This window comes from Aphelocoma coerulescens, chromosome 9 (genome assembly GCF_041296385.1).
Source record: "Aphelocoma coerulescens isolate FSJ_1873_10779 chromosome 9, UR_Acoe_1.0, whole genome shotgun sequence".
NCBI classification, from domain to species: domain Eukaryota; kingdom Metazoa; phylum Chordata; class Aves; order Passeriformes; family Corvidae; genus Aphelocoma; species Aphelocoma coerulescens.
Genome location: NC_091023.1, coordinates 1,638,933 through 1,652,798, shown reverse-complemented (window position 1 = coordinate 1,652,798; position 13,866 = coordinate 1,638,933). Strand labels below are relative to the sequence as shown.

Here is a 13,866-nt window from a genome sequence, read left to right as displayed (position 1 = left end):
GAAATGGACTGTGAAGATGGAGTATCTAATTTCCACAGTATGGCTGGGATGTGTCTGGGTTATCTGGACAGTTTCATTATCAGGATTCCAGAGAAATCATTTCTCTTCCCATCAAATCCATTATTTATCAGCCTCCTTGACTTTGTCAAGGGATTTTATTTTTTCCCATGTTACAGGCCAACCTGCTACTCAAACTGAGCAATGAAAGTAAATTAAAACCATTTTGGAAGCACACAACACTGACTGGTCCCCAAATGCAGAAAGTTTGATAGCAAAGGGTCAATAACTCCTGAATGCTAAAGGGGCCACCACTTTAGTTCAGCAGAGGTCAAAGGATTTGTGGCTGGATTAACCACAGGGACACCATGTTATCCTGGAAGTACGAGCTCCTGGAAGAGGAATCACTGGGGTGGTTTGAGCAAGGCAAAGGTTCTGTGCCTTCCTTCTCTCCTCACTCTTTTGTCTCATCTCAAGTACTACAACATATTTAATTCCACAGCCTCAAACATGGATTTGTGCTGAAGCAGCTTCCATGAGGAAAAAATGCTGCTGTTGCTGAGAGCTGGCCCAAGCAAATCCCTTCCCAAAGGTCTGAAAGGATGGTGGTTTTCCACAGGGCCTGTGCAGCCCAGCACGTGCAGCTCCACAGGGCAGCATCCAGCTCCCAGCAAAGACCTGCCACTGCCAGCAGGCCCTGCTCCCTGTCCCAGGGCACAACAGCTCTGGAACACACACATCCTGACTGGGACCAGGGTGTGGCCCAGGGTGCAGCACAGTGCAGGGGATTTATCAAGAGAAGAGACTTCCAAAGAAGAAAGAGGTTTGCAGCAGAGACAGGTTGGGAGAAAGGAATTGTAGCCCCCAGTCTGCAGGTGTTGTATGGAGAAAGGAGAGCAGAGAATTGGAGTGTCAATTTGGAACAAAGCTAAGGAAGAGTATGAGGGAGAAGGATGCAGCTTGGCTTCCTCAGCTGTGTAGCACCAGGTGCCTATGCAGAACAGATACCAATATGCACACTGGAATGAATTGTACACTGCACTTTCTTGCACAAAAAGACAGGAGGGGTGGGCCTTTGTCTCAGCCAACATGCAGATTTTTCATCTATCATTACTTGGAAACAAAGGGAAAACAGGGAACTATTTTTTTTAAATTAAAAAAAAAGTCAGGAGACCTTGGTGCTTTGAAATCTTTGGTGCAACAGATTTTGTGCTACTTTTTATATGAGAAAATAAAACCAGGATAGACCTACATGAGCAAGCCTTTTGAACAGAGAACTGTTTAAGCAGCTGTTGTGGCTAGCAGAAGAAGAAGAATTATTCCATATTTACAAGGTGCTTGAAGCAGGACACAGCTCACCTTCAGAACGATGCAGGGATCATCCGTCCGTATTGCTCCGGCTCTGCACATGGAAGTAAGGCTGCAACAACACAACAAGACACAGTCACCTACCACGGCTTTGATGCACTTCAGCTGCTGCAGAGCCCCTGGCCTAATGAAACATCCTCCCCTGTGTTTGATTTAAATGCATCAGAGCTTACTAGGCTTGGGCACACAAACTCCTACAGGTGCACTTTCAGGCAGGTTCGCAGCGCAGGACCCCTTGCTGGAGCACTGATCAATACACACAGCACACATCAGCCTCAAAGGGTCTCACCACTGCCTTCACTGAGCCCCAAACCCAAAGGAACAACCTGCACTAAGGTCAAGGTGCAACACACCCAGACCTTCCTGTAAGTACCTGCCCCTGGGGTGTGCAGCCGTCAGGAGAGAACCAGCACAGGGCTGGCAGCCTGACAGCTCAGGCACAGACACCCAGGCCCTGCCCCAGCCCAGGAGAGGTGGAATTGCTGTGCTGCCTGTCCACAGGCAGGGTTTTACACACTGCAGGAACCAGCACAACCTCACTAATGATGAGCCCAGCCAAGGCTCTGACACTGCACCAAGCCAGCATTTGTTCCTTATTAGACAACAGCTCACAGTGGATATGACAACCCCAAGGTCCCACTGGCACACAGCATCAGACAAATGCCAAGCTCTTTGTTGATGTACTTGTAAAGTGCCCCAAGCAACCAGAGATGCAAAATAGTTCACCCACCAAAAAAAGTGTTTTACTTTGAAGTGGTTTAGTTTTTACCTGCTCTGCTACAAGCAGTGCAATGGAGCTGGAGGGGAACTGCTGTGCACCAATAGCTTTTGTTTTAGCTTCTGAATTAACCATTGGAACTGGCTTTTACCATGCCACAGTGGAGGTTAAAAAAATACAACTGCATTTCAGTAAAGGTGACTTTAAACTTTAAACTAACACGTTTGGACCCTCAGTTGGGCAGGCTGAAGTTGTACACAGGGTCAATCAGAACTGCTCAGCTAAGGAGCAGCAAGCAACATGCTCATATAACCATGGTGTGTTTCACCACATCCCTGAACTCCTTCCAAGGGCCCAGAGTGAGTTCTTTCACCTCTTTGAGGCAACAACACTGATCCCTGTTCTTTGGCCACAGCTAAAAACCCCACAATCAGAAGTCTCTTTATATATTATTTCTCAGAAAGTAACAGATAAGACTTGAATGTTAGCACAGAGATCATCTGCTAAATTTTTACTGCCCAAGCCTTGCAGCTGGCAGCAGGAAACTCATTTTCACACTTGCACAATGAGGAGGAAAGCACCCATCCTGCAGTTTGCCACTTAGTCCAGTGAGACCCTATTTGCCAGGCAAAGTAGCTCTATTTCAGAAATGAAAGAAAGTAATTTTTTACTTCAGGTAACATAGGCTTGGTTTAGCTGGAAGAATTCTGGTGATTTTAGCAGAAAAGGTTACTCCTCCACTTGCAGCTGCAGAGCACTCCCCCAAGGGGCTTCCTGCTCTTCCCTCTGTGCCAACACTGCTGCTCAAGGGAAGGATCTTTGCTCCATTTCAATCAAGAGATACTGCCTTGAGTCTTCCAAATCTACTTCGATTGTTGAGGGGAAAAAAAGGGAACTTAGTCTTGTATGCCAGTCTGGATTCAAACAGAAATTTTAGAGAAGGTTCAAAAGGAAAAAACCCTTCTAGATCTGTATTCCAAGGAGTCTAATGATAAATCAGAGGAACTGCAGATTAACTGACTGAAGCTGGCAAGGCAGGAGTGAAAGCTAATCTACAAGCAGAAAAAAAGATGATCTGTGACAATTTCACCTACTACTCTCATTAGGAAAAAGGAAGAGAGAGTCTGGCTTGGAGGCAATCAGGTAGGGGATGGACCTACAGCAGAAAAACCAGCAAGGCTTTGCAAACTCCAGGACTGCTGTAAAACTGAGAGCCCTAAGAAGGATGAGTGCCTGTGGACTAATTAGAAACCCAATCTGAAATTCAAGATACTGGCTTGTCTGCCATTTTCCTGCAATTTTCTTTTGTTGCTTTTCACTACATCACTTACTTTCATGCTTTAAAAGGTCCAGCTGAGCCAAAGTACTGCAAAGCAACAGCAGAAGATGGGCTGTGTACCCAACTCCTTCAATCAGCAAAGAACACCAGTAGACCCAGGAGTGTCCATCCCAGAACAATTCTTTTAACTCCAACCTGTCTTTATGACTTGTCAACCGCTTTATATCTCGAGATTAGTAACAAAAATTCATTTTAAATATGTCATTCTCTATGTATTTTCTGACTTCTTAAAGAAACACATAAATCAATCAGAACTGAGACTGCTGCAGTGCAATTAATTTAACCTGCCTTCTTCACTAAGAATTGCCTAACAAAACCAGTAAAACCAGACTGCTTGGGCCAATTGTGGTTGGAAGAGAAGCTGGGAGGTCCCAAGACAGACCTCCTACATGGAGTGGGATTACTCAAGAACCCCCCTCATACACATGCACATCACTGAAACTGCTCTCGTGAATGAGTTAGGGCATCACAACCTGGCAGCATGAGCAGAGTCACAGGTCCCACCTACCCCACCTGTTCCTCACCCAGAATCAAGAGACCTGTACTGACACAAGTGGCTGAGCAATTGTTTGGTGAACTCAGAGAACTCACTGCTCCTTGTCAAAAAAAAAGCCATCAAAAACTAAAAGAATAATGAGACACCTCAGCAACCAAACTCCTGAGTTAAACTTAATTTTAGTAGTTTATAGCAATGGGTAATTTTCTCTCTTTAACCCCCTGGAGTGATTTATTCCATTACTATCAACACAAGAAAAGGAAAATGGTCCTAAAGGGTGTCAATCCCAGCTTATGGAGTGAGCATAACCCGGGTGCTGCTATTATGGAACTGGGTCACATTTTGTCACTGGGTAGAAAGTCATTATGAATATGAACACACATATGTGCCCACACCAGCAGGGAAGCTGAAGTACAAAATTAATTAATAACATTAATTCTGCTGTATGAGCACATGAAGCCTGAAGAAAAATCTATTTAAAACAGCTGGGAAGAGGGACTAACTCTGCTCTCCCATCATCTTGGTGCACAGTCTCCAACACAGCACAGCCACCAAGGATGATAGCTCAGGACTGTGCTCTGCCTGTTCAAAGCAAAACTTACCATAAAATCCAAGATACTTGTGAAAACCCATATGGCTGAACACACATTCCTCACAAAACTGCTGCCCAGCAATATTTTTCCCTGTTTATGTGCAGCAAAGAGTGAAAGTTACATTATAAAATGGGGTGAGAGCTACTCGTTCAAGGATTTAGATAATGCAAACAGTATCTCTAATTATTCCTAAGATTTTACATCCCATATTACTTTGGAACAAGCAAGAAGGGAGCAGTTAAACAGCAAGGATTAAACTCCCTGCTATTTCCCCAATTCCTGAAGACAATTACCATTTGGCTGACGTGAGCTGCATTTCAATGGGCTTGTCCCTTTGTAACATCTTCACAAAAATCTGTGGTAACAATTCTCCATCAACAGACACTGCAAAGAGAGAGAGCTCCAAGTCATTCTCATTCAGCCAGGCAAAAAGTGGGTGTCAAACCAGCAGCAGCAGCATTGCACTCACCATTTACCAGAGTCATGGATACCTGGGGGTTTTCAAAGGCTAGAACTGAGAAGCATTTCAATGCCTGCATTCGGACCTGTGTAAAAGCACAATAATATGAAATATCAACACTGACTTCAAAGCAAAACTGGGCTATACTGCTGGGTAGGCTCGTAGAAAACAATGCTGTATAATCAACAAGAAATGGAGATGGAGAACAAAAGGCAGATGGAAACATCTAATTCACACCCTGACTTTTGTCATCTCCTGTTGGAACTATCCTTCTGTAGGGGATTTGTAAACCCTGTGAAGAAAACCAGCAAGGATAACTTGGGAACTAAGCAGGAAATACTGGTCTTGTTTGTGATGTCTCACAAATGTATAAAAACCATCAGAGAACAGATGCATATAACAATAGTACCTTTTCTTTTCAGGACTCGTAAGTACCTTAGAGAATCAGAAATATGTGCCCTTGAGTTTTATGTTTCAGAATCCTTTAAACGTGGGCTTAATAAAATGTCTAAAGAGAACCATCCAGCTGAAGTGATTCCAAACTAATCTTAAAACAAATATACACCATAAGTTTTACTGCCATTACACAGCCTCAGGTACCACCTGGATGAAAACGATGGACAAATTTCTTCATCTTGGCTCCTCCTTCTTCAGTCCAAAGTTTTGATTTAATCAATGTTTCATGACTGCCTAGTTTCTGAAATCTTTAAGGAAGATGAACCATTATCACCTTCCCAGATCAGAGAACATACATTAGTTCAGATATTAGTCTTTGACTTGCCCTTCTACAGCTGCACATATTTCAACTGTGTCTTTGTCTTTGCAAGTGGAAGGACTGAGAAGGAGCTGACCCTCCTGGCCACCAAGTTACAGGTAGAGCATGATGCTTGTCCTCTGAGGTGGAGCTTTCAGATAGCCCAGGATGGACTTCCAAAACAGAACAGAGAAGGGAGCTGAGACTCAGGAATTCAGGGAGCACAACACACGGGCAGCTGGTGGCCTCCACACATTCCACGACCATCTATTTTTACAGGTATGATTTCCTTTTTAGGACAGACCACATTTGCTTCTCTTCAGCTTAACTTCTTATTCTCATTTACTGTTCAACAAATCAGACCACTTGGGTTGCCAAGTGCCTGTTCCCCTTTGGAGCAACACCAGCCAGCCCTGTTTCCATTATTGCTGCTTTAACTTTACAGTGCAACAGCTCTGGTTTTGATAGAATACAACAAGTAAAAGCAACTGTTATTCTACAAATACACATTGTACCTGTTTATAGCTTTGGTTCACAGGCACAGTCATGGTTTTTACAATCTCCATTTGAATTCCTTTGATAACTACATGTTAAACATAGAGTAGTTGTAATGTCTTACTTTGTAGGAGGTGGAGACCAACAGATGTGCAATATTCTGAACAGCTCCATGGTTAAATAAGATTGTCTGGTGATCTGGACCCTTCAAAGGAAACATAACACAGGGTTTTTAAAACAACATGTAAGAGGTTTCCACTATCTGCAATTCACTCCTAAACATTTAAGACACATTTCCTAACATTTACTTTGTAATCAGCTGGCATAACAATTTTTTTTTTCTTTTTACATAAACAACTTCAACTGGTATTTTTACAGTGTTTGTCCTTGTCTGGTAATCATATCCACTCTCTCCTTCAACAGAAAATGACATTAGTTCTCACAAATGAAGAAACATGGATAGAGAACTTCTGTTTCTACTCTTCCTATTGGAAGCAGCTGAGAGCTCCTGATTTTCTCTACAAATCACATAAAAGATCACCAGTCACTAATGTCTTCTTCACTGTTAATATTAAGCATTTTCGACAATTCTAACTGCAGAAAGGGATTTCTTCTAAAACTGGTTCCAGACAGAGAGGAGATTCACATTTTCCTCCAGTTTCTTATTATTTATTATTTTAGTTTCAAGCATATTTGGCTATAAATCCAGCCAGCCATCCCCTATTTATTGACTTCAAGATCTAAGTTGGCAATGGCTGATATGTCAGTATTTTTTCCAAAACAGCCTTTGGAATTAAATACAAATACTAAATTTGCAGGAGAAAGGTCTCAGAATTTCTGTAGCATGACAAGGTTGAAAAAAACCTCCATAAGGTTGAAAAAAACAACATGAAATCTCAATATCTGCAGCCCTCAGCAGTCTCTTGCCAAAGGTGATCTGTGACTTGCAAACCTCTCTTTAAAAGTAGGTTCACAGCTCTGGTCACCTCTGCATTAAGCACAGGCTATGAATATTCAAACTCAGCTTATAGGATGCCACAGCATTTATCATCCCTCCCTGCACTTCCTTGACTAATCTGCAAGTGAAGAAAGACTCCTCACTCCCTATCTCTTGTTCAAACTCGACTGAGTTTATGGCACCTCTTACACCCTGGCAGGCATCAGTGACACATTATCTTCAAATCTGAGATACAGCTGAAATCAGACTCCTCTTGCAGTCAAAAGAACATTTTCAGACTATCTCTTCCTCTAAGAAAAAAGCACAAAATTACTTTCAGATGTAACATATCTGGTGCTTTAAGAGATGCTTCAGCTGCTACTGCCACCACGAGCTTTCTACCAAAAAATGCAATTAAAACAGCAGGGTTGAAGGAGGAAAACCACTTACATTGGCACACAGAAGTGGCTGAGGCAATGAGTTAAAGCCGCAGCTATGCCAGTGTTGGAGCTGAAGAACAGATATTGAAATATGTGAAAAAAATGAGTGAGTTTAAAGTAAAAGAAATCATACTGCCCTAGATTTAGTAATTCTCAAGTATTAGAGATTCCTCCACGGGATGCAGGTGGCAGATTCTGTGCAAGCAGGACAGATGCCTGTACAGAGGTGACACCTGGGTGTGTATCTGAGCTGCACAACTGGAGGTACATGAAATACTTCATCTGTACACGCTGTGTTTGCACACACCAACCAGCACAACCAGGTAAGCACTAACCCACAAAGAGGGACAGCTGCAAATATAAAGGTGAAAACTTGAGAATATGATGCAGCATTTCCAAGCAGTTCAGGCCCCAGTTTAACAGCAAGGCTGCCTGGTTTTGTTCCACCTTGGGTACAGTGACAGAGTTCCCCTCCTCTGACAGTGATCTTGTTCTCCAAATATGAATGACTGACGTATGTCAGGAATAGACACCATGTCTGGCACAATTTTCCATCATAAAACACCAATTTTCAAGGAAACATTAGGATAGCACAATGCAACAACTCATTCCACAATGAGAAGCAGGTACCTAAGTGCCTTTGTCCCTTGGGGCAGGGATCCAGCAGCAGCCTAAGGTCACCCAAGAGAAGAGGCCTGGGGGAAGCTGCCTTGGTTACAAGGCTTTATCCTGGACCCTTCCCAGACAGGAGACTTTAATTTTCAACTGGCAGTGAAATTATTACTTACGCAGGGACGTCACCACTTTCAAATATAAATTCCAGAAGTTTCCAAACATATACCTTACCTCTTTAATTTGACCAGTAAAACAGTAAATTCTACCTACTCACGCCACTTGCTCTGAAAACAAATGAACTGAGATAGAGAGACTTTTTTAAAAGTAAATTTTGACTTGCATTCTCACATCCCAGGTACATCAGCCTGATTTCAGTTTACGTATTTGCTTCTATGTTGACAGAATCCTGGCTCTGTATGTTAAGAACTGCGTCTGCTCCCCTGTAAATCAACACTTTCCCTTGCTCAGGATGGCTCTTCTCCAGGGGCAAGGCTCCTCAGCCATTCATTTTAACTCTAAATGTGCAGGGAGAAGCAGTAAAAGAGAGCAGCAAAAGCAGCAGCAATCTGCTAGGAACCCAAATGATGGATTTCCTAGCTCTAGACAACCAGGCTGAGCTGCTCCAGGGAGCAGGCAAGGCAGAACCTGAGAAGCCAACCAAAGATGCTGGAAAGGCAGAGAAAGAACTGGCTGCACCAGATGTGAGCTGAGAACAGCACAGGGAAAAGGCAGGAGATGTGAGAAGTCACTATTAGTTCAATTAATACATGTAATACATCTACTAAGATGAGGAAAAAGAGAAATAAAAGCATCAATGCCTCTTAGAACATATCCTAAGCCTTACCTAAATACAAAGGCTTATTTACAGTAACTTATTGCTTCAGGGAGAAAAGTAAGAAAGGTTCTCTCACTCAGGGCCTTCTGGAGGAAGATGGAGTCTTCATTTAAAATGTAGTGAATACTGAAACTTTCAGTATATATATTTTTTTTTTTAATTTTAAGAATGTACTTTGCCTATTCATTGAAGTCAGAAAATACCCTGCAAATTTGTCTTCACCATATTAGATGTATTTTGTTCTGTCTGAAAATACAATAACTGACCTTATAAACCTGAAACCCCAAAACCAAACAAAATAGAAGGAAGAGGACATTTCAGATTTTTGCTGAACAGCTGCATTTGCCTGGGCAAGAGAAATGAGTTCTTGATCAATTTAACATTTGTGATGATCTGTTTACTCAGCCTCAAATATTTTTCTTTGTTATGCAGCTGTTTACTCTGCAAATGCAAGCATTTCCTAACACTCATACCCATCACTCTGCCTTTCTTGTGCAGCCATATTTCTCTCTGTTCACACAGCCAACAACTTCTTTCCAAAAACTTGATTTTTTCCAGATATCCACTGTAAAATTTGAGAGAGATTTGGGGGGTGGAAGAGGCACTCAAAATGAAATGGTGAGTTCAGAAGACCTTCCTCACTTGTGAAGTGACTGTGCATTTGCTCTGTTAACAACATTTCAGATGTGCAAGTCACTGGGAGTTGCTGGAGCTGCAAAGGTAATAACTCCTTTGGAAAAAGATGACAATAACTGTTTTCTGTTCTCTCCCAGCCAACAGGGTTTATATTCCCAGAGCCAACCCCTGATTGTATAAACTGACTCCTCTACCACCCTATAATTAGTCCTGGGTTATTTTTCTTGTAGGCCAGCATGGCCTGATTTTTCACCTGTTCGAGCTCCTCAGCCTATTAAAGGAGACTTTCAAGGGCCACTTCAACAGGAGATGCCTCACTGGTGCATTTTTGTTCCTAACATACCAAATTTTTTTCCACTGTTAGGTATATATGTGAACTTCCATGGTCCAGTGTAGGATTTTATCTTTCTGTTTGCTTTGAACAGTTCTCTAAATATTAGCAGCTGAGTTCTATCTTTATACCCCACTAACCGGGCAGTTTTGAGTCCTCAGCTTCACTTAGCAAAAGAAATGCAACGAGATGAGTGTACAAAAATAACAGTCAAGGCAGAGGAACACAGATACTTAACAAAGGAATAACTCCCAGTTCCAGAGGACTCATTGTAAGTGATAAGGTAGAAAGATATTTTTCAAGGTAAATACTTACAAATTCATAAACTTAGGAACTTTCTCATTTGTTAGTACACAGTCTATGATCCTTTAGTTTTAAATTCTTACTAAAAGGGAAAGACACTGTAAAAATCTCATTTCCTACCCTGAATTATTTTGATACAGTTATTGTATAACTCACTGGTACAGTAACTCCCAAAAAACTGCAACAATAAAAACCACTGCTGTGTGGAAACTTGGAGTGGGGGGAGGGAAAGACAAAACTATGTTTGGGGTGGGGTTGCTGCTGGTTTTAAATCAGTTTTCTCATATCAACAGAATTGCATTACATAGCAGGAATGAACATGTATCTGGATGAACCTGTAACTGATAGAGCTCAGCTGAGAAGAGCATTTCTTTTCCTCTCAACAGCAGCACCTCTTAGAGAACAGTCTCTGTTTAAAACTGCTGAAAGCGGCTGCACAGCCTCTGCAAAGAGGTGCTCACACTGTCCTGAGATTTTCAGAGGAAAACCAGAAGTCTTCCAAGATTTATAGTGCTAATAGTGAAGACTGATACTTGCCCAGACTGTTGGCTTTGTTTAGTAGCCAAAGCCTATAAAAACCCCATATATATGCATATTTTCTTGTACTGCAGAGCAGCATGTATCGATCCCGACAAATCTGCAGCAAATGCAGAGCAGTACCAGTTCAGTCATTACTGGCCCAAAATTCCTGCCACAAAAGGCAGCACACACACAGTTCTTACAGGCCAGAAGCACAGGTTGCAAAGAGAACATGAAGTGTCTTTCTTACTTTGCAGCAGTGGGAGAAGATCTGACATATGTATTCTTGTGTGTATCGAGACCTACTGAGCAGTGCCATGAGGTGGGAGATAACTGTAGCATCCTGCAAACAAGTGAGAAAAGAAGAGAGAGTTAACACTGGATTTCAGCTTCTCTGCACTTTGTTACTTAAAGGAGCACTCCTCATTCTGCACTCAGTCCACTTCCACCAAAACCTTTTTGGATACAGAGCAAGACCATTAAAAGCAGTTCATTAAAAGTTGAAGGCATGAGTGCCAGTTCTGAGCCAAATCCCCATGGAAAAGAAACAAAAGGTCAGTGCAATTGGAATAAATAGGAATAACAGGAATAAAACTTCTGCAATTTGCCTCCAGAATATTTGGGACAAAACCAATAAAAGAATGGAGGGAAAAACATACCAAAACCAAACATGGCCACTGACAGGGATTACTCCAGGAGTTGCCTCAGTGTTGTCTTACCAGCAGTGCAGCTGACTTGCCTCTTCTCCCAGCTCTGAGTCCAAGGGAGCAGGGAGGGAACATGGTGCCAGCCTGGACAGGGCACAGTCCCCTGGAACTGATTCAGGGGGAGTCATCACGTCCTTTGTCTTGCAGTCAAACACACGCTATAGACTCTGTCAGTGTGTGTGACACTTGTGACAGAGAATCCCAAATAAATCAGCAAAAGAAACCCTTACACTCCAGTGGAAGGTTCCTAAGCCAAGGCAGGGGGCTGGAATGAGATGATCTTTTTGCAACCCAAACCTCTCCATGATTCTGTGGCAAGTTCTCTTCTGCAAGCACATCCAGTTATTTAATCTCTGTGGTAAGTTACAAAACTGTAACGCTCTAAAGCTTTCAGTTACTTTTACCAGCATGTTTTAGTGGCAGGAACTATGGTGATATTAAAAGAAACAATGGGTATTTTAATTTGGAAAGGGGTAAACTAAGTTACTTCCATGAGATAAAGGGAGCTGAGCAGAGGGAAGGATTGAATGAGTGTTCTTTTCCAAAGTACATGTGCTATACTGGCCCTAAAAACCTAAGCCAGACTCTGTTTTACCTGCACTATGATGAATTACAGCCCTCTGATTTAGGGTAGGTGAACTGAAATTAGAGCAAAACCTTCCTGCACCTCAGCTCCTGAGACAGCCCTGAAAGCAGCACCAGCCTGACTGTTCAGTGACTGCAGCTTCAGACACACACACTGGTTACAACAAGTTTTATGTCCCATTACCTGGGAAATTTCCCACCACACTTTTTAATGTTGTCAAAATAAACATGTACCAGTTTCCCCTAGTTGCACAAATATTTGAGATTATAAAAAGCTTGCAGTATTTATTTTTTTAATATTTTTTATTTATGTATATATACAATTATCATACTTATTTTAGGAAGCTTTGCTGCTGACAATCCAGCCCTCTTACTCTCCACAGAAAACAACAGGACAACAGAGCCAAGAAACACACTGAGAATAAACCCAACTTGTTTCTACTGCTTGTTTCTCACCAACCAGAAAGGATCAACATGCAACAGCCTCATGTGGCATCTCAGCATCCTACAGAGAGAAAGTTACTTATGAAGACTTTCTCCCAGGTACACCAGCCATGTATCCATGGTCATTTCATGCTTTGTGCATAGGAAGACCAAGGGACTACCTACTTTAAACAACATTCTCAGGGTTTGGCCAACAGCAGCTCCATCTGATCTGCCTTTACACACAGCCCAGAGACAAACTTCAGAACCCAAAGGCCAGCAAGGGACTGGTTTGTTTGCAGGGCAATAGTGGACACTCAATCCCAGAATGGGTCAGGTTGGAAGAGCCCAGAGGTCACCTGGTCCCACCTCCCTGCTCCAGCAGGGCCATGACAGAGCACAGGGCACAGGATTGTGTCTGGACTGGAATACCTCCAGTGAGGGAGACTCCACACCCTCTCTGGGCTGCCTGTTCCCAGATTGCCTGAGGTGAAGCAAAACCAACTGACAATATACCCAGGATTCCTCTGTGTTTTAATGCATTTGACCCATCAAAACAGATTCTTGTCCTTTTCTGCAAATCTTCAGCAAATGAAGGCATCAAGCCCCCTCAGTGTTCAACACAACGTCACATTCAGAGCTAAGAGGCTGCTCAGTGACAAAGTTCCCCTGAGACACAACTGGGGAGAGGGGAGAGGGGAGAGGGGAGAGGGGCCTCAGGATTCACAGGCAGGAATATTTTAAAAAAGGAGCTTCAAATTGTAAGATGCAAGACCTGAAATCTCCTGCAGGGAAATCCCTGAATATGAAACCTGAATTATTTCAAAATATTCCAACTATTAAAGCAGCACATCTTTGAATAAAATAATTATTCAGTTAGACACTTTTAATCAGCACAGATGAATGTGTAACATCTCTCCATCTGTATCTAACACCAGGGAAGGAACCAACAAACACTTATTTTACATCCTCACCAGTGACATCCTTGTGCAATGGTCCAGTTTCACCTAAAAATCCAACAGCATTGATCACATGAGTATTGGTCACATGAGTATTCCAGCTGCAGTTTATAGATTGGAGACTTTTGGTAAAGATCTAAGAGGACAGAAATCAAGCCTCAAACTGTTGGGAAGCTCTACAGCAGAGCTATAGAAATGGGAATGGAATAGCACATGGTGATCTGTATAAGAGAACATTTTACTGACCAGTGTGGCACCATGATGCAGTGGTAAATTCCTGGATGGGAAGGTTCTCGTATTGGATGATGAAAACCATTTCCATTCAGCACTTATGAGACGGGGCTGTTGTGCCACCA

At 42.5% G+C, this 13,866-nt stretch overlaps 1 protein-coding gene across 5 annotated transcripts in view; it reads right to left on the bottom strand.

Moving 5' to 3' along the window:
* Positions 1-13,866, bottom strand: part of ARMC8 (armadillo repeat containing 8) — a 65,058-nt gene that overhangs the window by 18,610 nt on the left and 32,582 nt on the right. For 4 of the 5 annotated variants that reach the window (XM_069024997.1, XM_069024996.1, XM_069025000.1 and 1 more), the window contains 6 exons: positions 11,087-11,179; positions 7,608-7,667; positions 6,345-6,425; positions 4,981-5,056; positions 4,805-4,895; positions 1,357-1,417 (listed from right to left, as the gene is read on the bottom strand). In XM_069024997.1, the coding sequence (XP_068881098.1) occupies positions 1,357-1,417; positions 4,805-4,895; positions 4,981-5,056; positions 6,345-6,425; positions 7,608-7,667; positions 11,087-11,179 (462 nt within the window). The remainder of the gene's footprint in view (positions 1-1,356; positions 1,418-4,804; positions 4,896-4,980; positions 5,057-6,344; positions 6,426-7,607; positions 7,668-11,086; positions 11,180-13,866) is intronic. The other variant, XM_069024998.1, reaches the window with a different exon arrangement.